The sequence below is a fragment of the Saccopteryx leptura genome, chromosome 9, assembly GCF_036850995.1.
Source record: "Saccopteryx leptura isolate mSacLep1 chromosome 9, mSacLep1_pri_phased_curated, whole genome shotgun sequence".
NCBI classification, from domain to species: domain Eukaryota; kingdom Metazoa; phylum Chordata; class Mammalia; order Chiroptera; family Emballonuridae; genus Saccopteryx; species Saccopteryx leptura.
In genome coordinates, this window is record NC_089511.1 from 58,110,570 (window position 1) to 58,135,523 (window position 24,954).

General features: G+C 38.5%; 1 protein-coding gene across 1 annotated transcript; it reads left to right on the forward strand.

Moving 5' to 3' along the window:
* The first annotated feature begins 4,225 nt into the window (after nucleotides 1-4,225).
* TFAM (transcription factor A, mitochondrial) lies at nucleotides 4,226-18,740 on the forward strand. Its single transcript, XM_066348507.1, has 7 exons — nucleotides 4,226-4,521; nucleotides 5,034-5,152; nucleotides 7,146-7,216; nucleotides 7,640-7,789; nucleotides 11,094-11,189; nucleotides 13,886-13,942; nucleotides 14,648-18,740. Exons 1-7 carry the CDS (start codon nucleotides 4,421-4,423, stop codon nucleotides 14,786-14,788), a joined length of 735 nt encoding a protein of 244 aa, XP_066204604.1. The 5' UTR covers nucleotides 4,226-4,420; the 3' UTR covers nucleotides 14,789-18,740.
* The last annotated feature ends 6,214 nt before the right edge of the window (nucleotides 18,741-24,954 follow it).

The window sequence follows — 24,954 nt, forward strand, 5'->3', positions numbered from 1 at the left end:
TGGGCCATTTTCTTTATTTCTAGCCTCGCACTCAGCCGGCGAGTAAAAGCAAACACACGGGCACCAAAACCCATTCACACATTCTCTGGTTCCACAACTAGGAGAATCTTTTCCAGAAGAACAAAGACAACCCAAAACCAGCTGAAGAAAGGAGATAATAAAAATCAGAGCAGAAATAAATGAAATAGAGAACAGAAAAACTATAGAAAAAATTAATAGAACAAGGAGCTGGTTCTGTGAAACGATCAACAAAATTGACAAACCCTTGGCAAGACTTACCAAGGAAAAAAGAGAAAGAACTCATATAAACAAAATCCAAAATGAAAGAGGAGAAATCACCACGGACACCGTAGATATACAAAGAATTATTGTAGAATACTATGAAAAACTTTATGCCACTAAATTCAACAACCTAGAAGAAATGGATAAATTCCTAGAACAATACAACCTTCCTAGACTGAGTCAAGAAGAAGCAGAAAGCCTAAACAGACCTATTAGTAGAGAAGAAATAGAAAAAACCATTAAAAACCTCCCCAAAAATAAAAGTCCAGGCCCTGATGGCTATACCAGCGAATTTTATCAAACATTCAAAGAAGACTTGGTTCCTATTCTACTCAAAATCTTCCAAAAAATTGAAGAAGAAGCAATACTTCCAAACACATTTTATGAGGCCAACATAATCCTCATACCAAAACCAGGCAAGGATGGCACAAAAAAAGAAAACTGCAGACCAATATCTCTAATGAATACAGATGCTAAAATACTAAACAAAATACTAGCAAATCGAATACAACAACATATTAAAAAATAATACATCATGATCAAGTGGGATTCATCCCAGAATCTCAAGGATGGTTCAACATACGTAAAACGGTTAACATAATACACCATATCAACAAAACAAAGAACAAAAACCACATGATCTTATCAATAGACGCAGAAAAGGCTTTTGATAAAATACAACACAATTTTATGTTTAAGACTCTCAACAAAATGGGTATAGAAGGAAAATATCTCAACATGATAAAGGCCATATATGATAAACCATCAGCTAACATCATATTAAATGGCACCAAACTGAAGGCTTTCCCCCTTAAATCAGGAACAAGACAGGGTTGTCCACTCTCTCCACTCTTATTTAATGTGGTACTAGAGGTTCTAGCCAGAGCAATCAGACAAGACAAAGAAATAAAAGGCATCCATATCGGAAAAGAAGAAGTAAAGGTATCACTTTTGCAGATGATAAACCCTATACATCGAAAACCCCAAAGAATCCACAAAAAGACTACTAGAAACAATAAGCCAATAAGTAAGATTGCAGGATACAAAATTAACATACAGAAGTCCATAGCCTTTCTATATGCCAACAATAAAACAATTGAGAACGAACTCAAAAGAATAATCCCCTTCATGATTGCAACAAAAAAAAATAAAATACTTAGGAATAAACATAACAAAGAATGTAAAGGACTTATATAATGAAAACTATAAACCATTGTTAAGGGAAATTGAAAAAGATATAATGAGACTAGGAGAATCTTTTCCAAGTTTTCCTAGAATCAAAGGCCCCACCATCTCACTCAGTCCCCTCTGGTTCCCATCTGCACGCCTCCATCTTGGCTGCCTGCCTCCTCTGCAGCCAGGTGGCCTCTCTCCCTGCAACAATGTGGTCTCCTCCCAAAATGGCCCCCTAGCTCCTCCTTTTAAAACTTTTTGGCAGGACAACCCCTCCTCCAGCACACAGTAGCATAACCAAGCCCCTTCCCAAGCAGAAAGGTAATTAGCACTATCATGTGGCATCATCATCACATGAGCAGTGGCCATTTTTAACAATAAAAGTGAGCAAAACCAAGTAACACAAACTTTACAAACTTATTTGCCCAACAACTACAAATTAGGTCTTTTGTTTTGGAGAGCTGATTTACCAACACTGTGAAATGAAGAAAATATTTACTAGAAAGGTTAATGAGGAGTCAGCAATACTTAGGATCAGTTGGTTGATGGGAGAGTAGTCAATGGGAGAGATTATAAAATGACTTATCAGGTTATTGGCTTGAATGAATCAAATGGGATACTGGTCTCTCTTAACAAGAGGAGTTCAAGATAGGAGAAAGACAGTGAATTGTTTAGGGAAAATGGAAGTATCTGTGAGTCATGATGGTAGATGTCCAAAAGACAATGGTTACATAAAAAAGAGGACTAAAAGGGGAGGTCTGAGTTCAATGTAAAATATGGGAATCATGAGCGTAGAAGAGATAAAGTCATCGGAGTGGATGAATTTTTAAAATAAAGGAACAAAACCCTGAGAACAACCGTGGTAAGTCTTCATGTTTTATAAAGTAAATGTAAATGAAACCAGATGTCTCTCTTTTTAGTCAAAGACTGTTTGAGCAAGTAGGTAGAATTAAATTTTCTTCATAAATACTGCATTTGGAATAAAATCACTGTGATATAAATGAGTTTTAAAGAATACTGGTATCTGATTTGAAAATAGGCATGTAATAGTATAGATTTATAAGCTCTTTAGAGCAAGATTTATCAGAATGACACTTTAAAACAACAAAGATTTAATAATCCAAAAGAAGATGAATTTATACATTTAAAAGAATAAAAACATTCTACAAAACTAGAGAAAACAATTTTTTTAAAAATTTTTTTAAAATTTTTATTTTATTTATTCATTTTTTTAGAGAGGAGAGAGAGAGGGAGAGACAGAGAGAGAAAGAGAGAGAGACAGGGGGGAGGAGCTGGAAGCATCAACTCCCATATGTGCCTTGACCAGGCAAGCCCAGAGTTTCAAACCGGCGACCTCAGCATTTCCAGGTCGACGCTTTATCTGCTGCGCCACCACAGGTCAGGCTAGAGAAAACAATTTATTCCCAAAATGTAATTATAAGGAATTCTACACATATTTCTTTCTTGACACTATAATTGTTTCTTTCTTTTCCTCTGCCACTATGTTTTTCTGGGGGTGCAGAAATGCTGTGTGTTTTATCTATGTTTGGTGCCTTGAACACGTGTACTCAGAAAAAATAAACAACTTTTCTTCATGACAGGATGAGAGGTTTGAACCCATGATCTGGAAGGTCCCTTTCAACCCTGAGAGTATGAAAAGGGAAGTGGTGATAGTTCTTTACCACTTAAAATAAGTGAGCTTAGTCCTTTGTAGCACCAAAGGGCCAATGTTTCAAAGCTACAGAAAGGAAGTAGACTCTCAGCTAATTGTTAACAGGTAAGAATTTCCTAACAATTACAGCTATTCAACAGAGGAAAGGCTGTTTCAGGAAATGCTATTATGTATCCATAACATAAAAGCTGGAAAAGTCCTTACATATCTTTAGTTTAGGTCTTCCCAATCTTTTTCATGCCATTGCCTACACAGAAGAAAATGGTTGTACTGCACATCAAAGTGTTCTTGTCTCAAGTTCTCAGGGTTTTGATTGCGAAAGCTGATCGAGGACAAATCCTCATCTGCAGTGTAGGAAACTGAATCTTAGAGAGAGAATGCGACATTCCTGAATTAAAACCTTCATGTTAATGCTGGGGTTAGAATTTCCGTCTTCGGACAACTCAGTAGCCCAAGTCTCTTCCCGCAAATTAAGCAAGGTTGCATGACAAGCCTGAAGACTAGGTCAGGGTCCGCTGCAGCAGATGGGACGATGACCTATATCGGTGTTATTTTACATGTGGTCTCACGACTACTGGCATTAGAACTTATCAAATTTTAAGCTGGTTAAGGACGCAGATTCGCACCCCACAGGCACACAGAATCAGGAGCTGTGGAAAGGTCTAAAAACGTGCATTTTTAGGTTTAAAAACATGCCCAATCCTCTACTGCACTGTTCGGTATTATTTTCCGCTCCAGCTCCGGCTTGAACAGAGAGGCTCTGCTGGGCGCTCAGCACCCGCCAATCTGACCTCAGCAGCGTGGGCGGCACAACCATCCAGCTTCCGGCTGGTAAACTGTCTGTTACGTACTCGCCTCTCCAGCCGACACCGGGAGACACCAATCAGTGCCTGATCCCGGTGAGGCCGCCGCCGTATCTTCATCACCTCCGGGCCCCGCAGAAGTACCGACTGCGGAGGCGGCGGCCGGGGACAGAGCGGCTCAGCAGCGTCCCTTGGAAGCTAGGGGCCTCGGCTGGCGAGACAGCAGCAGTTGCCTTCTCCTCTCCGGAGCTCCTCCTCCTTTTCTGCAGCCCCGCCCACTGGGGGAGCCACTACGGCGCCTGCGCCAATTCTGTCTCGCCTCTTTCCCTAGCTATCCACCGGAAGTCAATAGATTTCCCATCGTGCATCGCAAGCAGGGTATGAACGCGAGCTGTGCAAGGGTGAGCGCAGGTTCAGATTGTTGTCTTGTCCTGTTGTGCAGGGTTCTCTACGAGATTGGGGCCCGGTCACTGCCTTGTGGGCGGGTGCAATGGCGCTTCTTCGGGGCCTGTGGGGCGTGCTGAGTGGCCTGGGAAAGTCCGGAGCGGATCTCTGCGCGGGCTGTGGGACTCGACTGCGCTCTCCCTTCAGGTAGGACCGCTCGCCTTGCAGGTGGAGTATATATTCGTCTTCCACTTTTTGCCCCTCCTAGGAGGTCAGGGCTACCTGGACCCTTTGATTCAGACCTCGATCTGGCCAAGGGAACGGTGGCTTTGCAGGCCTTACCCCAGTAGTAGCCAGTGCCTTGCTTCCTGCCGCCTTCCACCCTGTCCAGCCTCGGAGCACTTGGTTGACCGATCGGGCCGTTCTTTGTAAAGTCGCGCCAGCAGCCTCCCGCCCACATCTAGGCGTTGAGGAGGCGGGGCCCAGGAGAGGAGCTTGGGTGCTTTTTCCGCTCTGCCCTTGGTGGGAGTTAAGGGCTCTGAGTTCAAATTCTGGTTTGCAAGGTCTTCCCTCTGCTTAGGACACGATTTTAGCTTTCTTGCAGAAGATGTCGTATATATAGCATCCAGATGACATCTTATTTGGGATATATTTATGTACCTACAAATATTGGCACTTAAATAACTAACGTTGGTTATTTTCTTTTTATTTATATGTAGTTTTGTATATATACCGAGATGGTTTTCATCAGCTTTGAGTAGTTATCCAAAGAAGCCTATGTCTTCATATGTTCGATTTTCTAAGGAAAAGCTACCCATATTTAAAGCGCAGAACCCAGGTAAGGAGTTTTGGGGGCTTGTACTCTTCTGTGATGTAATCAAGAGCCCACTAAGCAGTTAAACTGCACACTTGATTTGCACTACCAACCATCCGGTGACTGCAGGAACATAACCATTGTATTTTATGGTCTGTGAAATAGCACGTGAATGTATGGTACATGTTTTCTTTTTACCAAATGTAGAAATGTTTTAAATATAATTAAGAACTAATGAAAAGTATTTTTAAAATAGCAGGCATGTAGAATGAAAAGCAAACAGGAAGAGGCTATGAAAAAGCTTAATTTGGGGCCTAGTTGCCATTGGCTTAGAGGACCACTGACAGATTATTTTATTTCTTGCTTAGCTATTTCTGCCTCAGGGAATTGTTAACAGAAGTTGCAGTGAAATAACTTCTGTGGATGTGGTCTGTAAACTGTAAAACTCTATACAGATTACTGCTGATTTCAAGAGCTTTTGCACTAAAAGATTTCCAGGTTGGATGTTTGATGACTCCCTAGATAGGCTGTAAGGCTTTCATTTGGGTTGTAATGTAAAGAGAGCTAAATTAATAATAGCTAACCTTTGCTTATGATTTCTAAAGCATTTTCACAAGCAGTATATCACAGGGCACACGTGAAAATCAAATGAGCTGTAATAAAAATTCTCACATAAAGCATTGGTTTATGACACATGCTTAAGTGCTCACATCTTTTAAAATGTAAAAGTTGAAACTAATGAGTGGTTTGTTAGAGCATGTACACCCTGCCATTTTAGTTAGGATGAGAAAGGAAGTGGGGAATAATGACTTGATTTTAGAAAAATTTAGTTTGTTTGCAAATAATATTACTGTATTTTAAATCTGAGATGGTAGTATATAAATCAAGACTATATTTTGTTCTTAACGTGTTATGAACTTAATTCCTAAAAGACTTGGAAAAAAGTGTTTGATTGAAATACGAAGTAAAGAACTTGAAGAATTTGCCTGACCAAGCAGTGGGGCAGTGGATAGAGTATCAGCTTTGGACGCTGAGGACCCTGGTTTGAAACCCCAAGGTCGCCAGCCTGAGCGCGGGATCATAGGCACAACCCCATGAATGCTGGCCTGAGCCCAGAGGTTGCTGGCTTGAGCAAGGGGTCACTGGCTCACTGGAGCCCCCTGGTCAAGGCACATATAGGAAAGCAATCAATGAACAACTAAGGTGCCGCGACGAAGAATTGATGCTTCTCATCTCTCCCTTCCTGTCTCTGTCCCTGTCTGCCCCCCCACCTCATGCTTAAAAAAAAAACAAAAAAAACTTAAATTTATTACCCAACTGCTTAAATTAGTGATCAATTTCTGAGGACTGTTTGGTGATAAGTGATACACTGCTTGATTATTAGATAACAGACTTTAACAATATGGGTGAAATATTGAATTTATTTAAATTACTTGGTTAGCCCTGGCCGGTTGGCTCAGCGGTAGAGCGTCGGCCTAGCATGCGGAGGACCCGGGTTCGATTCCCGGCCAGGGCACACAGGAGAAGCGCCCATTTGCTTCTCCACCCCTCCGCCGCACTTTCCTCTCTGTCTCTCTCTTCCCCTCCCGCAGCCAAGGCTCCATTGGAGCAAAGATGGCCCGGGCGCTGGGGATGGCTCTGTGGCCTCTGCCCCAGGCGCTAGAGTGGCTCTGGTCGCAATATGGCGACGCCCAGGATGGGCAGAGCATCGCCCCCTGGTGGGCAGAGCGTCGCCCCATGGTGGGCGTGCCGGGTGGATCCCGGTCGGGCGCATGCGGGAGTCTGTCTGACTGTCTCTCCCCGTTTCCAGCTTCGGAAAAATGAAAAAAATAAAATTAAATTAAAAAAAAATTACTTGGTTAAAGAAATGCTAAGTCGTTGTATTAAGTTGTATGTGGCATAGAAGTGTCTAATAAAACTTAATTTTAGAGCAAATGGATTATGATTTCCTGAAAATTTTTAGGAATTAATGCTGAGATATAAAATTGTGACATTTTTTTCTCATTCCAATCCATAGAAGCGAGAAATTCAGAATTAATTAAAAAGATCGCAGAACTATGGAGGACCCTTCCTGATTCAGAGAAAAAAGTAAGCATATAGGTTTCCAACGTTGCTGACCTGTCATTCTGCGATTAGGAACAGTTTTCATGTCCTTTAAGGGACCGGATGACCCAGAATTTTATTTTTTAACATTCATTATCTATAAAGGAACTTCATACCTTCTTATTTACATAAATGATGAGAATATGGCTGTATAGGGTTAGTGATGAAGAGTTGGCAGCAATTTGAAATTGAAAGCTTATAGCTAGACTTTCACCTTCATTAGCATACACATGAAATAAAAAACAACAACATGATTTGGCCCATATATATGTGATCCCAGAGCACATTTTTCCCTTGATGGTTTAGTATGTCTTTGTCTGAAGTCATGCAGTTGTCTTTCCTTGGCAGATGTGCTGTTTAATTAGTCAGCAACAGTTTATTGACATCTTTCTGGTTTTTTATTTATAGATATATGAAGATGCTTACAAGGCAGACTGGCAGGCATACAAAGAAGAGATAAACAGAATTCAGGAGCAGCTAACTCCAACTCAGAGGGTATCTTTGGAAAAAGAACTTATACAAAAACGTTCCAAAAAGAAATCAATAATGAAAAAGAGAGTGAGTGTCATTGAAATAATTTTCCTTTGACAAAGAAGTGCAGTTTATATAACTATATAAATATAGCTGTTTTATCTTATTTTGATGATATGTGTGGCTATCTCATAGAAAGTCATCAGGTATACTCTAGTTAGGAACAGTTGGCTACCGCTCTTCTGCCACTTGCAGCATTTGTCATTGAGTCTATATCTTGCAAACCCTTGTGCTACTTTGGGATGTATCCGAACTTAAGATACGTAGTTAGGACTGCACTGGCATGAAAGTTGTAGGAACAGCTAAATCAGGAATGGTAAGAATCTTGGTTTCTGAGTCTTGTCTAGAATAGCCTACTGATTTGAATTGTTCTATAGATAATGGTGAATTTGATTCTGAATATTGCTGAATAGACTGAATTTATTAACACATCAGGGAAAAGTACCTACTTATTTAATCAAATAAGTGCATTTAAGATGAAATCTTGCTTTTCCTCAATAAAAACCCCATAAGGTTCAAAAATTAGACTACATTTTTTTTATAAAACCAGTATTCAATGTGAGGTGGGCAGCTTGCTGCTCCAGTACATATAATATATAAAGTGATCATCAGAGATAAAGCTGTTTCTCTGAAAAAGTACATTATAGCCTTTAATGTGAGATGCCAAGCTATATATCCACAACCCTAATGTTTTAAGAAAATGGGACTATTTTCAAGTCAGTGATGTAAGGTTACTGATCAGTTAGTAAAAGGGAGCCAGAAAAGATAGCAAGAGTGGGAAGTAACAGACTGCACAGGGATGGTATTTGGAGGGGTGAGTGCTAAAGTTTACCCTTTTTTATTCTCCCTTTCTCCTTAGTGCACCCAGCCAATGCTAAGAGTGGAGATGACCAGAAGTGAGGACTGGGCAGAGAGAAGGGGTTTCCCTTTCAAATACTTCTTTCTTTCTCTCTTCTACTATTCCTGCTATGGTTGTCTTCCACCTTTAGAATTGTCCCATAGTCCTTGGGTATTCTAGTTTTCCCCCCTCAACCTTTGTTCTCTTTGTTTTGGGGTTTTCAAAGATTCTGTTATTGAGTCTCATAGCTCAGATTCTTCCTGCTGCTGTGTCTAGTCTACTAATAAGCACATTGTAGGCACCATTTATTTCCGATAAGTGTTTTGCTCTCTAGCATTTCTTTTTTAGGATTCCCAACTATGTTTACATTGCCCATCTGTTCTTGCTTGCTGTCTAGGACCCTTAGTGTATTAGTATATTAATCATAGTTCTTTTAAGTTCCTGATCTGGTCACTCCAACATGCCTGCCATGCTTGCTTTGCCTCTTCAAACCATGTATTTTGTTTCTTAGTGTGCCTTGGAATTTTTCTTGATAGCCGGACACATGATAAACTGGGTAAAAGGAATTGCTGTTAAATGCACCTTAATAGAGTGATGAGGTGTGGGGACAAGGGAAGTGCTCTCAGGTGCCGTGATTAGGTCCTGTCCTTTCAGTGATCCTGTGCTTCTGGACTGAACTACAGAAGTGTTTCTCGGTTTTCTCTCTCCTTTGGTGGGACAGGATGGCTAGAGTGGGCTGGAGTTGGGTATTTTCCTTTCGTCAGGTCAGTTAGGCTCTGGTGATAGCCTGGCAGGTTAATTCTGATCAACTAGTTACCCCTCAGGGCAAGCCTTGTTAAGAATGATAGCATGCTTAGACATTTAAAAATGGCTCTTTTCCCCTCCCAATGCTGGAAGCAAGGGGGGTGGTGAAGTTTTCTAGATATTTATTGTGGCAATCTGGTCAAAGTCCTGGAGCTGTAAATCTCACATTTTTGTGAGGGCCCTCCTAATGTCTGGGTCCTCTGGAGTTCTTAAACTCTGGAGTTGTCCACACACAACCTCGTGCAATTTTTTTTTGTGTGTGTGTGTGACAGAGAGAGGGACAGACAGACAGGAAGAGAGAAAGATGAGAAATATTAATTCTTTGTTGTGGCACCTTAGTTGTTCATTGATTGCTTTTTCATACGTGCCTTGACCAGGGGGCTACAGCAGACCAAGTGACAGCTTGCTCAAGCCAGTGACCTTGGGTTCAAGCTGATGAGCCTTGCTCAAACCTGATGAGCCTACACTCAAGCTGGCTACCTCTGGGTTTCGAACTTGGGTCCTCCATGTCCCAGTCCTCTGCGCTACCCACTGCGCCACCACCTGGTCAGGTTGCAATTTGTTAATTACAATTCAGGTGTTCCTACCCAGAGCTGGTTCACTCAGTGGTCTCCTCCTTAGTCTCTGCTTCTCTGCTCTGGTAAGCCCCAACTCTGTATTGGCTTGTCTGTCTCCAATCCGAGGGGAGGGGCAACAGTTTTCCCTGTGTCCTTTATGGATCCAAGAAGAGTGTTGATTTTTCAATCTATTCAGTTTATACTTATTAGGAAGGAGTGGTGACTTGCAAGCTCTTTACATGCTAAACCCGAAGCCTGAGGGTTTTTTCCCTCACATTTCCATTCCTCCTCTGTTTTGTAATTTTCCTTCCCTCCCTATTAAAGATTCCCAGTACCAACTAGTTAGAGATCAGGTAAGAAGTGTGGGAACTAGGAAATTGTAAGCAATCACAATTCTTCTCTGTAGGAGAGAAGTCCCTACTAGTAATTCTAGAAATAAAAGGGTTGATAGTTAAGTTGTAAAGTGCCTGGAGTCTACTACAGTAGTTAAAAACCACAGCATTTTATAAATTACAAGTAGTACTCACTATCCATATGTATTCAAATGCTGGGTTAGGACAATGCAATATCTTTCATTCTCTAAATTCAGAAATTAAGTTGATACAGATATCAGGGGATAATTGTATATTTTTCTTCTTTTTTATCCCTATTTTTGATACTGAGTAAAAAGAATTTAACACATCTGTTGGGGTTTAAAGGTTGATAGACATGAGGCAAGGGAATGAAATGAGAGATGATTAAACAGATATTCTAGTGTTCTGGAGTTCTGGGGAGACACGTAATGGTTTGGCCAAGGAGATGATAGTATTCTGTAAGAATGAAACTGAGATTGCTTTATCTTTTAAAAAGATTTGTACATATATGCTCAGTTACTCGGCTCACGGAGACTATGAAAATAATACGTAAAGGAAATGTATGGAAAATGACTCATAAAATCTGTTAAAATTATTAAAACTTTGTGCTATAAAAATTCTGACCCCAGAAAGGAATAATCACGTATTCTATATAAGAATCATAACATTGGTTCTAAGGAACATTCTGCATAATGCATAGCAGTGAATACAGTTCTGTAAGTATAATTAAGTCTTACAGAGGTTAAAACTGTATTGACTCTTCCATTTTTATTACTCAGGAGTTGACACTGCTTGGAAAACCCAAAAGACCTCGCACAGCATATAATATTTATGTAGCTGAACGCTTCCAAGAAGCTAAGGATGGTACAGTACAGGTAAAACATGACTGCATTTGGTTTTTAAATTTTATTTTCATTTAAAAATATTTAGACAGGAAATTTTAGGGGTGCCATGGGTCAGGTAGTAAAGAAAAATAGTAAATTACTATAGTGCTGGATACAAATAAGGCCTTCTTTCTTGTATCTCTTTTATGGAAAAATCCTTTTTCTTACCATGTACAGTTGAGTATGTTCAATTGTTGACAATAAATATATTGTCAACTTTTTAAACTCTTAGCCTTTTTTACTTTTCTTTCTGGAATAAAGTATACATTTTCACTGCATTTCCCTGTTTTCAGCCTGGCACCATTGCCCCCTACTGTACCTGGTATATACTGAGTAAACACGTATTTTCCTGTTTTGAGAGGATAAATGTCCTAGAATCTGCCCACGGTGGAGATTGAACCTCTTCTTAAACACTTTCAATCAGTCCTCTGTCCTTACCTCTGTTTTATACCTCCCTGGTGCTGTCAGTTCCTGAGCTACTTTGTGGGTCTACATTGTACTTTACATTTTTAATGGGGTCTTAGGAGGGAGCAACACATCTTTCCATCTCTAGTTTTTTTTAATGAATTATTTTATTTAGATGAAAAGTCAATTTACTTATGTATGCAACTTCATAAATTATTGTTGAACTCAGTGAATATGAAACTGTGGATTAAACTTTATGGATAAGAAAGGGATTAGTTAGGAAAGAAACAAGCATTAAAGTAAGTAATTCCTTCTAAAGCTAAGAGTCAGAGCAGTTATTTAATGAATATCTGTCCCTGAATGTGTTAGGAGTATTTTTGAAGGTAAGTTTAAAATATAATGGTTATATAGTCTCAGGTACTACCTGGTACCTCTATTTTTGTTGATAGAAAAATGAAATTCAAAGTTATGCTCAGAACAACTAAGTTATTCTCATTCTACTTCTCCTTAAAAACACTGATGATCTCAAAAAAACAAAAACAAAAACAAAAAACACTGATGATCTCTTCCTAGCTTTAAACAGATACTTTTCCGACTATGTCCTTCTCTCCTTTATTCCCTCCTTCTTCTGCCTCTCATTTCCCCCTTATTGTCTGCTGCTCTTTGGGGGCAACAGCATAGCCAGCGTGAGGTAGGTACGCTGTGTTCACTGCCTCTCTTCCAGCCAAGGGGTCTCTGTGTCCCTTTAATTCTATAGATGAAGAACCAAGCCTAAGGGAGGTGATTTGATTTTTTCCCCAAGTCACATAATTAAGTTCAGCTAAGTAGAACTGAGGAGTGATGTTGTATTGTTCCTGTGACTACAGTACACCTAAAGACTTTGGTGCACATTTTAGAAGAAAACATTTAGCTACAAGGAGGAATTAAAAACAATCTTTGAAGTTATACTGTGACATAATATACTTGAATATTAGTATTTCTGAATCAAAAAATAAATATCTGCACAATAAAGGAAGCCATCAACAAAATGAAAAGGCAGCCTACCAAATGGGAGTAAATATTTTCATACTATATATCAGATAAGGGGTTAATATCCAAACTAGCTAAAGGATTCCCTCAATAGCAAAAAAAAACCCAAAAAAATCACTGATTAAAAAATGGGCAGAGGATCTGAATAGACATTTTCCAAAAAAGACATAAAGATGGCTGACAGGTAGATGGTAAATGTGCTCAACATCACTAACTGTCAGGAAAATGCAAATCAGAACCACATTTGCCCTCACACCTGTTGGAATGACTGTTATCAGAGGTATGAAATAATGTGTCTGTGTTTATGTGGAGAAAAGGGAACCCGTGTGCATAGTTTGCTGCAGCCACTATGGAATACAGTATGGAGTTTCCTGAAAAACTTAAAATTAGAACTATCATATGTCCATCAATTTTACTTCTGAGTATTTATCCAAAGAAAAAGAGAACACTAACTTGAAAAGATACCTGAACCCCCATGTTCATTGTAACATGATTTATAACAGCCAAGACATGGAAGCAGTCTAAGTGTCCAATGATGAATGAATAAACAAACAGTGAGATACGTATATACATGTATGTGAATGTTATTCAGCCGTAAAAAAAAAAATCTTGCCATTTGCAACAGCATGGATGGGTCTTGAAAGCATTATGCTAAGTGAAATAAGTCAGACCAGAGGAAGACAAATACTGTGTAATCTTATTTTACAGAGTAAAGAAATACCCAACTGAATTCATGGATAAAGAAATAGATAGGCGGTTGCCAGGGCTGGAGGGTGGACAAAATGGATGAAGGTGGTCAAAAGGAACAAACTTCCTTTTAGAAAATAAATAAGGGCTTGAGGCTATAATGTACAGTATGGTGACTATAGTTAATAATATTATATTGCGTATTTGAAAGTTGCTCAGAGAGTAGATCTTAAAAGTTCTGAGGAAAAAAAGTTATGATAACAAATGTTAACTAGACTTGTTGTGTTGATCATTTCAGAATATATACAAATATTGAATCATTTTGTGTACCTGAAACTATTATATCTGTTATATCACAATAGAAAAGATATCTTTATTCTACTCATTTTGTGTATTTTAACAGTTTAATAGTTTAATTTAGAAAGAAAAGATGCTAAGTTTTGATAAGCTTTACCTGTGATTGTTAGTATCTTGAGTTTTTGTTGGAATGAGTAATAAAAAAAGATCTGTCTTTAATCACTGAAGTCTCTGTGTCTAGTACTTCTTATACATATGTTGTTTTACAGTTAAAACTGAAGAGTGTAAATGAAAGCTGGAAAAATCTCTCTAATTCTCAAAAGCAAGTAAGTGTGTGTTTTAGTCTCAGTACCTAGTTAAAACATCTTTGAGAGAATGTATTAGGGCAAGGCTTGATCCACGTGAAAATAGCCGTATATATTACTAACACTTAAAATATTTAAAAATAATTTCATATTCTTAGAACCAATTTGGCTTTTTTTTCTTCCTTTTTTTCCAAGTGAGAGGAGTGGAGATAGACAGACTCCCACATGTCCCCTGACCGAGATCCACCTGGCAATTGCTGTCTGGGGCCAATGCTCTGCCCCTCTGAAGTCATGCTCTTACCCGCCTTAGGCGGAGGCTCCGTGGAGCCATCCTCAGCACCCAGGCCAATGTGCACCAATCAGTTGAGCCATAGCTGTGGGAGGGGAAGAGAAAGAGATAGAAAGAGAGGAGGGGGGGAAGGGAGAAGCAGATGGTTGCCTCTCCTGTGTGCCCTGACTGGGAATCAAACCTGGGATATCTACACACTGGGTTGATAATCTACCACTGAGCCAACTGGCCAGGGCCAATTGTAACAACTTTAATGCAAAATCTTTCTCATCTTTTTTCTCATTTAATTTTTATCTCTCAAAAACATTCCTTCTCTAGCCCCCCTTTATACTTTAGAAGAATAAGATAATTTTTATAGTATATAATGGAAGCATTCCAGAAATTAATGGCAAAGATTCTTCTAAAGAAATCATTTTAACAGTTACACTTTTTCTCAGGTATATATTCAACTTGCTGAGGATGATAAAAATCGTTATTATAATGAAATTGAATCTTGGGAAGAACAAATGGTTGAAGTTGGCCGTAATGATCTTCTTCGTCGCAAAGTGAAACCCCAAGCAAAAAGCACTGATGAATAGTAAACAGAAGATTGAATTATGTTCATAATGGACAGACGCAAGAAGCCAATTAGGTCTCAATATCTGAAACTTATAAAATTAGAAGGATAAAGTTGGTAAACATTTTATACTTTATTCCTTTTTCTTTAGCCCATGGACTTCTGCCAGTTCAATAAATTTTGTACTGGTATCTTGCTTTGGAAAACTCAAACATAAAAGGTTGTGCAAAATTTATTTTCTGTTTAGAAACTACTGAGGATCGGAATAATCCATGAAAGTATCAGTAATTACTTTGCCTTTGATAAAGGTGAAACAGACTGTGAAGGTTTTTTATAACTTGATGACTGTGGACACAGTATTCTTGTTTCCTTACATTATGGAGACAGGGGTTTCTTATTCAAAAGTATCCCAAATTGTACGAGCCATAGTGTTCAATGATTAATTGTGCATTTTTTAAAGAGGACCCAGAGCTTGTTTAGGTAAATTCCAGTTCTTAGGTGTGATTTATATTCAGAGCTGATGGGTATGCAGGCAATGGCTTGCTGGTCTTAGTTGTAACTTTGTGTAAGAGGAGGAGCTCTTTATAAACCTTTTTCCTCATTGTCTTTTTTTCTAAACTAAAAACTAAGAAATTATGTACCAGATCTATGCATATTGTTCTATAGTGCATGGAATAAAAATTTTGTGTTTCCTAATTATAAATTTGTTTAAGGTGAAACATTTGTTTTACTCTTTCTTTTTTTTTTTCTTTATAAGTAGGGATTTTTATTTTGAAGTTTTTTTTTCTCCTTCATGTGAGTATATTTATCCAGAAAGAGAGAACTTGTCTTGTAAATTTTAAAATGAAAGGTCAAAAAACAGGTCTTCAAAGTCTCTAGAACTGGAACCTGTAATTTTAAAACATTTTAGGCCCTGGCTGGTTGTTTCAGTGGTAGAGCACTGAGCCGGCGTGTGGATGTCCTGGGTTTGATCCCTGGTCAGGAGAGGTGACCATCTCCTCCTCCCCCCCAACCCCCTTTCTCTTCCTCTCCCACAGCCATGGTTCAATTGATTTGAGCACGTAGGCCCCAAGCGCTGAGGAAGGCTCCATGGAGCCTCCACTCAGGTGCTAAAAATAGCTCAGTTGAGAGCGGCCCCAGATGGGGGTCACTGGTGGATCCTCGTCAGGGTGCATATGGGAGTCTGTCTCGGTATCTCTCCTACTCTCACTTTTAAAAAAAAAATTTAAAAATAAACATATAACATAAAAGACTATATAAGGGATAGCCAACTCTGGCCTTTGGGCCAAATTCAGCCCACTGCCTGCTTTTCATGGCCTATGAACTAAGAATTATGTGGGGGTTTTTTTGTTTTGTTTTGTTTTTTGTATTTTTCTGAAGCTGGAAATGGGGAGAGACAGACAGACTCCCGCATGCGCCCGACCGGGATCCACCCGGCACGCCCACCAGGGGCAACGCTCTGCCCACCAAGGGGGTGTCGCTCTGCCCCTCCGGGGGGTCGCTCTGTCGCGACCAGAGCCACTCTAGTGCCTGGGGCAGAGGCCAAGGAGCCATCCCCAGCACCCGGGCCATCTTTGCTCCAATGGAGCCTTGGCTGCGGGAGGGGAAGAGAGACAGAGAGGAAGGAGGGGGTGGGGGTGGAGAAGCAAATGGGTGCTTCTCCTGTGTGCCCTGGCCGGGAATCGAACCCGGGTCCCCCGCACGCCAGGCCGACGCTCTACCGCTGAGCCAACCGGCCAGGGCCTATGTGTTTGTTTTTTAATTTATTTTAGAGAAAGGAAGGGAGAGAAAGAGACAGGAACATTCATCTGTTCTTTGTGCCCTGACCAGGGATCAAACTGGCAATCTCTGTTTCAGGACAGTGCTCTAACCAACCAACTATCCAACCAGCTAAGAATTATGTTTAAGAAATATTTCAAGACATGAAAATTAATACGAAGTTTAACATCCATAAATAAAGTCTTGTTGAAATACAGCCATACACTCATTTATTCATTACTTATGGCTGCTTTTGTGGAAGAGTGATAAAAGTTGAGTAGTTGCTTCAGAGACTAGTCTGCAAAGCCTAAAATCCTGGCTGACCCGTTACAGAAAATGTGTGCTAACCCATGGTTATAGTATAGTATAGTGTAGTGTAACAAGTGTTAATATGTTGGGGTAGGTTTTTTTAACTGGTTCAGAGGTTTTTGTTTAGAATCTTGTCACCATCATCTTAAGAGGAAAGAGGTCAAATCACAAGTGAAGTTAAATTGTTGCCCCACAATGTTAGCAAGAAAAATAATCTTGTTTCAAATTATGTTGCACTATAATAAATTTCATCTAGTGTGGAATGGGATTCTCTTAAATTATTTGGTGTGGCTTAGTAAATTGAACCTTAAGAGTTTTCCAGGTAGTGCATATCACAAAAATCTCACATCTCTTAGCTTTTGTTTATCCTCTTAAGAGAGTCAAGCAAAAGTTTTCAAAATGACAATACCTTTTCGAGCAAAATAATTCATTTTCATCATCACTTCATAGGAATAGATTAACTCAAAATTCTTGTGTATCTTATATTTATTATGCAAACTATTGAAGAATTCTTGATTTTAGATCTCTAGAAAAAGTTTGAAGTTTTTTGTTGTTTGTGTATAGAAAATAAGAAGTCATGATTTGTTCTGTACTGAACTTAACAAAGGTTTGGACTGAAGAAGAGTAGAACTTAAGAGGAACCTTAAGATAACTGTTGTCCCCTGTGGTTGTAAATACAGGAGAAAATCAGCTTTTAGTTAAATAGGTACCAGCGGAGGGAGAGGTTGGGGAAGAAGAGGTGTGCTTGTGTCCATCACAGTGTTTCTCAACTGGGTTTCCAAGAAATACTAAACCCTAATTCCCTGTGGCATCTAGAATGGCCCTGACTGTGTATCATACTTAGAAGAGTGGAGAAAATCATTCACATCATTTACTGTGTTCCGTGCTTCAGATGAGACCAGGGAGCACAGAGGAGTCAATGTTTGTAATATAGGATGGGTGAGCTTGAGAAATGAGTTATGTAAACATCTGTAGGGAAAATGTATCAATAGTATAAAACACATCTTTGCAATTACCTTTTTCTGAGCTCTTGCCATTCAAGTACATACAGAATACATTCAAATCATATCTTTCCAATTATATTAGGAAGTTCAGTGATGAGTAATTATAACGTATTTACAATAATATCGGGAGAAAAATGTGAAACAGTGAAAAAAGCTAGAATAAAACCATTTTATGGTAATTCCAGATTTTATTTGTTTTTTTTGTTTGTTTCTAAAAGAATTTTCTTGTTAGTGCTTTAAAATATATCTGATTCCACCTCAGTACATGTAGAAGATTGGTATGCCGTGTATCCAGTGCCTTCCAGTTTAACAATATAAACTAATTTTTTTGTTGTTATAAAGAATAAGAACTTATGTCAATAACCAGTGCCCACTCACATAAAACCATACTTTTTAGACTTAATTTGACCTAACAAACTTAATTGCTGTAGTAGGAGCTAAGGAAGAGTGCTATGCAGAATGATGCCGAAGAAATGAAACAGCCGTGTTTATGCTGTTATGAGCATGTGCTGCATTAGGTTTGAAGTAATTTGATGAGAGGGTATAGGAGGGGAAAATGGTGGGCAGAGACTTGACTTGGGGAGGTGAACACAAAATACAGTCTACGGAAGATGTGTTTTAGAACTGTGTACCTGAAACCTGTATACTTTTGTTAACCAGTGTCACCCTGATAAATTCAATTAAAAGAATAATTTGATGACAGGAGAGGGTTGTGTGATAACTCTACTTTCTGATGTTTATTTGAAGGATATTGTGTGAAGATTTAGCGTGCTGTAATCATGTAATTTTGCTATTGCTTTTGGCTCCTTTCTTGAAAATGCCATTTTTAAAAAAAGTTGTATTTTTTATAATTGCTATGAAAGTGTATTTAAATTTCTGAATTAAAATAGAAGTTGATTTAAAGTAGCAAATTTTACTGCTTTTTTTTTTACATTTACTGTATCTAAAATTAATCATCACCAGGAAGTTTTTTGTATAGTTAAGTGATAGTATCCATTGTTTTTCTTAATTTTATCAATATCAACTATAAGAATATTCTCTCCCTTTCCGACAGCCACTTTCCCTCCTTCTCTTTAAAAACAAACAAAAAAATACAAGGACAGTTGTTTTTTACTTTAATTTTTTATTTTTTGAGAGAGAGAAGCAGAAAAGTTGCATCACATTAGTTGTTTATTGAGTGCTTCTCATATATGCTTTGGGGCTCAAACTGAGCCAATGACTCCTTGCTCAAACCAGCAACCTTGGGCTCAAGCCTGCGATTTTGGGATTATGTCCTTCATCCTGTGTTCACACCAGCAACCCCATGAGTCCGTGTTCAAGTTGGATGAGCCTGTGCTCAAGCTGTTGACCTTGAGGTTTCAAACCAGGGACCACTGCACCATTGTCTAGTCAGACTATATCTCTTATTGCCATCTAGTGGGTGTGAAGTAAATTCCTCGGTGTGATTTTGACTTTCATTTACATAATGACTGGTGATAATTGAGCATTTTTCATGTGCTTATTGGACATTTGTTTTTCTCCAGAGTAATGTCTGTTCTGACCTTTTGCCATTTTAAAATTGGGTTATTTTTTTTATAATAAGGTTTCAGGGGATTTTTTTATGTACTCTAGATATAAGTCCCTTATAAGATACATGAATTACAAATATTTACTCCCTTTCTGGGAGTTGCCTTCTTTATTGATAGTAGTATCATTTTGCCACACAAAAGTTTTTTGATGATGTTTATTTTTTTGTTGCATATGTTTTTGGTGTCATATCTAAGGAACAGTTGCCAAATCTATGTTCATAAAGATTTACCTCCTCTTTCTCCTAAGTGTTTTATAATCCATTTTGAGTTAATTTTTATATATGGTATAAGGCTGGGGTATAGCTTCTTTCTCTTACATGTGGATACACCATTTGTTAAAAGACTATTCTTTTCCATTGAATTGTCTTGATAACCTCTTTTAAAAAATCAGTTGACCATGGATATATAGGTTTATTTTTGACATCTTAATCCCATTAGATTGATCTAGATGTCATCATTATACCACTACCACATTGTTTTCATTACTGGAGCTTTGTGTAGTTAAGTTTTATAACTGGCAGTTTGAGTTCTCCCAACTTAGTTCTTTTTCAAGATTGTTTTGGCTATTCTGGAACCTCCTGTGTTTCCATTTGAATTTTAGGGTCAGCTTGTCAATTTCTGCAAAGAAGCCAGCTGGGATTCTGATAGGGATTTCACTGAGTCTGTAGTGAAATTGGTGTTTTTTGATATTAGTTTCTATTATTCTGTGCCATCAATGGCACCTTTGTGTTCTCTTGCATTTGGCAGATATATACATTTGTAATCTACAGAATTTTGGAGCATACCTGTGGGTTAACCTAACAGTGAAGTAGCTACTATGTGGCCAATCTTAGGTAGTTTTAGAAAGGCCAAGCCAACAGCACAAAGACCTTACGTTTGGGGTGGCGAGAATTAGGTTAATTCAAGAGATGCTTATGAAGTTGAATTTACAGGACTTGATAATTGATGGAGTGTGAGAGACAAGACAGAGAAAGATAATTTCTAAATTTTTTTGGGTAATAAGATGGGGGAACGTTGGAGAAGAAGCCCCAGGAACTCGCCTTACATCTGTTCCATGAAGACTGATTCATGATGATGGCTATTTGCATGGTCTTAGAAGTTCTCATAGAAAGAGACCAGTGCAGAGAGCTTGTATTTGTATAGCACTCTGTTTGCAAAGCATTTGTACAATCCTTAGCTTATTCTTTGCTTTGAGAGGTAACCAGAGTGTATTCATTCTTGTGGTTGCTGTTACAAGCGACTACAAATTTGGTGACTTAAAACAATAGAAATTTATTCTCTAGTAGTCTATAAAGTCAAGGGTTCTGTGGAGCTGCAGTCCCTCCAAAGGCTCTAAGGGAGAATCCGTTCTTTGCCTCTTCCAGCCCCTCAGCTCAGTCCTTGGCCTGTAGTGGCTGTATCTCTTTCTGCTCTGTCTTTTCATCACTTTCTCTTCTGTATATGTGTCTCAAATCTCCCTCCACCTTTCTCATGTGCTTGTACTACTTACAAAAATTAGGGGATAGTTCAAAATGAATATGAAGCGATAAAATATCCCCTAATTTTTGTGAGCAGTATATTTAGGGTCCATGCAGATAGATAATCCAGGATAAAATCCTCCTCTCATGAGCCTTAACTTTAATCACAGCTTTTGCTGTAAAAGGTAATTTCACGAGCCTCGGGGATTAGGACGTGAACATTTCCCTCTGGAGGTTCCCGTCGGCCCACACAGCAACGACTTGCACTGTACTTTATTTTACTAAGTCACACGGTAATTAATTGTGAAATTTGGCTTTAAGCCCCAATCCTAGTCCCATTTTTTATCACTGTACTATAAATCATAACAAGAAATGAGAGTAAAAGGAAAAAATAGCTAAGGCAAAAGAAAAGAACAGAAGAAGAATAGGGAAGTAGAAAACAAAATTAAATTGCAGACTTGAAATTCTGGACAGTAAGCAAAAAGAAAAATTGCTGTGAAAAGAGATTAACAGATAAGTCCAGGGGCAATTGCTAGTTAATGAATAATTATACCCTACTGAGGTCTTTCTTTGTTACCATATCTCTGTGTAGGTTAGTGTTCCAGGCCTGGGACAATCTACAAAGGTGGTAATTTCATTTACTTACAACAGCTGTCACAGTACCTTGCAAATAATAGCATTTCTCCATTGGAAGGCATCATAATGATCACACCTGGTTATCAGTTAACCTTTTTTGTACTTAAGTTCTATAAGGACTGTTAATATTTTTATGAACCTTATAAATAGTTACTTGCTAGATAACTAACACTCCCAGGAAAATGGTAAACAGTGCGGTTTTCACTTTTTTCTACTCCTTGTCAGGTATTCTGCTGAGAGAGACTACTGTTTTAGACCAGCTGCTCTAAACTTTGGTTGTATATTTGAATTACCAGGAAAACTTTTAAAATCATAATGTTCCTGCACACCCCAGAACAATTAAAGAGCAGCTTCTAGGAATAGGACCTGAGAGAAGAAATACTCTTAACATTTTTACTTTTTAAAAATTTTCACATTCATATTTTAAAATTGATATGTAAAATAATTTAACTTCAAAGAGTTGTAAAGTATTCCTAACATATTGTAAATATTGACTTAAAAAGATAAAAGTCACGTCGGTTCTGTAATGGTCTGTAAATACCACAGTGTAACATGTAACTTATTAGCACTAGGAAATTTCCCATCATTTCTTTCCATTCCACTTCCTCCATAAAACTATTCTACCATGGTAAGATGTTTTCATGTTTAAAACAACAGCCTATAACATTATTTTGGGCTTTTATTTATTACCATATAATAATTCTCTGGAGCAAAAATACGTATATAAATTTGTATTGAACTTTTAAAAATTTCCTGTGGTCACAAGGCTTTAGGTACTTAAAATTTCTAGATTGTGGGATCATTATAATAGCTATTGGAACACAATTATTTAAAGTAACATTAATATTTTACAATTGAGAGGGAAAAAATCCAAGTTTCCATCAATAAGTGAAAGAATAATATATATTTATATAATGGAATGTGCAGCAATAAAAGATGACTGAAATATATATATATTAGCATGGATGGATTTGAAAAGCATTGTTTGAGTGAAAGAAGCCAGACATAAAAGAGTATATACTGTATGATTTCCATGTCCATAAAAACCTAGAAAAGGCAAACCAGTTTATAGTGACAAAAAGCAGATTGGTAATTGACTGGAGCTGGCAGTAGAGGGAGGAACAGATTGCAGAGTTATAGGAAAATTTAGGGATGATGTTCTATAACTTTAGTGAAGTGAGTTTACAGGTTTTATCATCTATCAAATTATATTGAGTTATATAATGTATACAAGATGGGGTAAAAGTATGTTTGTATTTGTTTGGAAAATAATACCATAACTAATTGATAATACAAGAAGAAACGTTTGTGTCTTCATAACTATAAACCTACTTTTGCCGTACCTTCTATTATCAATAAAGTCAATAAAATATGTTTCAAGATTTTATAAATATTAAAAAATAAAATTTTATTGGAAGTATGAAAAATAAATCCCTACTCAAAAGTAGTAAAAGTCTGTCTCAATTTTAAACCAAAGCTAATAGGGTTGTTATAGATTCACCCTCATCCTCCCTTTCTAACCTCATTTCCTATTCTACCCCCAACGCATAATTTTACCCACTTCTCACCTACCAGACCATATACCCACTCCTGAAGCATATCTCTTTCTTCAAGTCTTTTCTCAAATGTCCTCTTTCCAATGAAGCCCTTCCTAAACACCCTTTAAAATGGCAACCTGTGTCTCCATCCTCATACTACCATTGCTTCTGCCCATTCTTATTTTTCTTTATTCCGTAGATCTTAACACTTTCTAAATACCATATATATAATTACTCATTGTGTTTAGTATCTATTGCTATTAGTATGTCAGCTTCAATAGGTCTGCTTTGTTTTCTCTGTTGTACCTAGAATTGTGCCTGGCACATACTCAGCACTCAGTAAACGTTAAATAAAGGAATAAATGAAAGTAGACTTAAAACAGAAGACTTTTAAAGTTAGTATATATATATATATATATTTGTGTCTACAAGGTCTCTCATTAAACATTTTAAACCTTTCTAGGGGTTTGTCTGAAACAAAAACAAAAAAACACTTTCAGTTTAAAGAGGTTGATTCAATGTTTTTAAAACAAAATCAGCATGTTATTAGTACTATTAAATTCAGGAATGCTCAGTACGGCCATTTGATGAACTAACTCCAGTGCTAATGCACAGTCTTAAATATGAGGCAGGATTCTGTAAAGCTAAGTACTTCTTTTCCTTATAAGGAAAAATTAGTAGAAGTACATTTGAGGGAAAGTAAATTTACGGTCGATTGTATTGATATGTTGAGTTGCCCAACTTGAAATGCAGTACTATTATGGGGGAAGAAAATTCTTATAGCCTCTAAACAGGTAGTTCTTCATATAAATGGAAAGACTAGAGCAGATGTGAAGCAGAACAGAAGACAACTCTGAAACAGGAGTGCGGGGAGGATGCTAGCCTTCCTGTGCAGCTTCTGTTACATTTCGCCTCTTCGTATAACATGAGAGCCCTGTGCTTTTGGTCACATCACTGAAATCCAGTTTCTCAGAGCCTTTATTATTTCCAAATCAGAGGAAAAGTGTCAGAGCTTAGGTAGATTTCTATACTGCTTATGTTAAGAACCTAAGTCCAAGAAATTGAGGTAGGAAGTCAGACCTGGGTCGGAAGAAACTGGCCCAGTTGTAGGGTTATTGTCAGCATTGAAAGGGGCTATTGAACTCTAGAATAAATCAAGTAGATAACAGTCTCTAGGAAGTCCAACCCAATGGCCCAATTAAAGACAGGATGAAGGTGAAATGTACAGTGTGCAGAGGGAATGGAGACAACAGGCAATACTCAGAGACAAAGAGAAGCAACAGTAATCGTCAAAAAGCCAGACAGAGCCTAGGATAGAGGGTTTCTAGAGTGAAGATCCAGCAACAAGTCATGAAGGGCAGAGTGTAAGCAAGGACCCCATTTCCAGCAGGATCTATCAAGACTCTATGCAGCCTGAGCAGGCGGTGGTGCAGTGGATAGAGCATCGGCCTGGGATGCAGAGGACCCTGGTTCAAAATCCTGAGGTCACTGGCTTGAGCGCAAGCTCATCCAGCTTGGGCGCAGCCTCACTAGCTTGAGAGCAGTGTTGCTGGCTAGAGTGTGGGATCATAGACATGACCCAAAGGTTGTTGGCTTGAAGTCCAAGGTTGCTGGCTGGAGCCTAAGGTCTCTGGCTTGAGCAACGGGGTCACTAGCTCAGGTGGAGCACCCCGATCAAGGCACATATGAGAAAGCAATGAACAACCAAGGTGCTGCAATGAAGAATTGATGCTTCTCATCTCTCTTCTTGTCTGTATGTTCCTCTCTCTTTCTCTCTAAAAAAAAAGAAGAGGCCCTGGCCGGTTGGCTCAGTGGTAGAGCGTCGGCCTGGCGTGTGGAAGTCCCGGGTTCGATTCCCGGCCAGGGCACACAGGAGAAGCGCCCATTTGCTTCTCCACCCCTCCCCCTCTCCTTCCTC

What these genes read in the sequence shown, in the direction of transcription:
- TFAM (XM_066348507.1), top strand. Translation starts at nt 4,421, where the DNA reads ATGGCGCTTCTTCGGGGCCTGTGGGGCGTGCTGAGTGGCCTGGGAAAG. An exon ending in CGACTGCGCTCTCCCTTCAG is followed by an intron (nt 4,522 to 5,033) that starts GTAGGACCGCTC and finishes ATTTATATGTAG; the next exon opens with TTTTGTATATATACCGAGAT. An exon ending in TCTCTAATTCTCAAAAGCAA is followed by an intron (nt 13,943 to 14,647) that starts GTAAGTGTGTGT and finishes ACTTTTTCTCAG; the next exon opens with GTATATATTCAACTTGCTGA.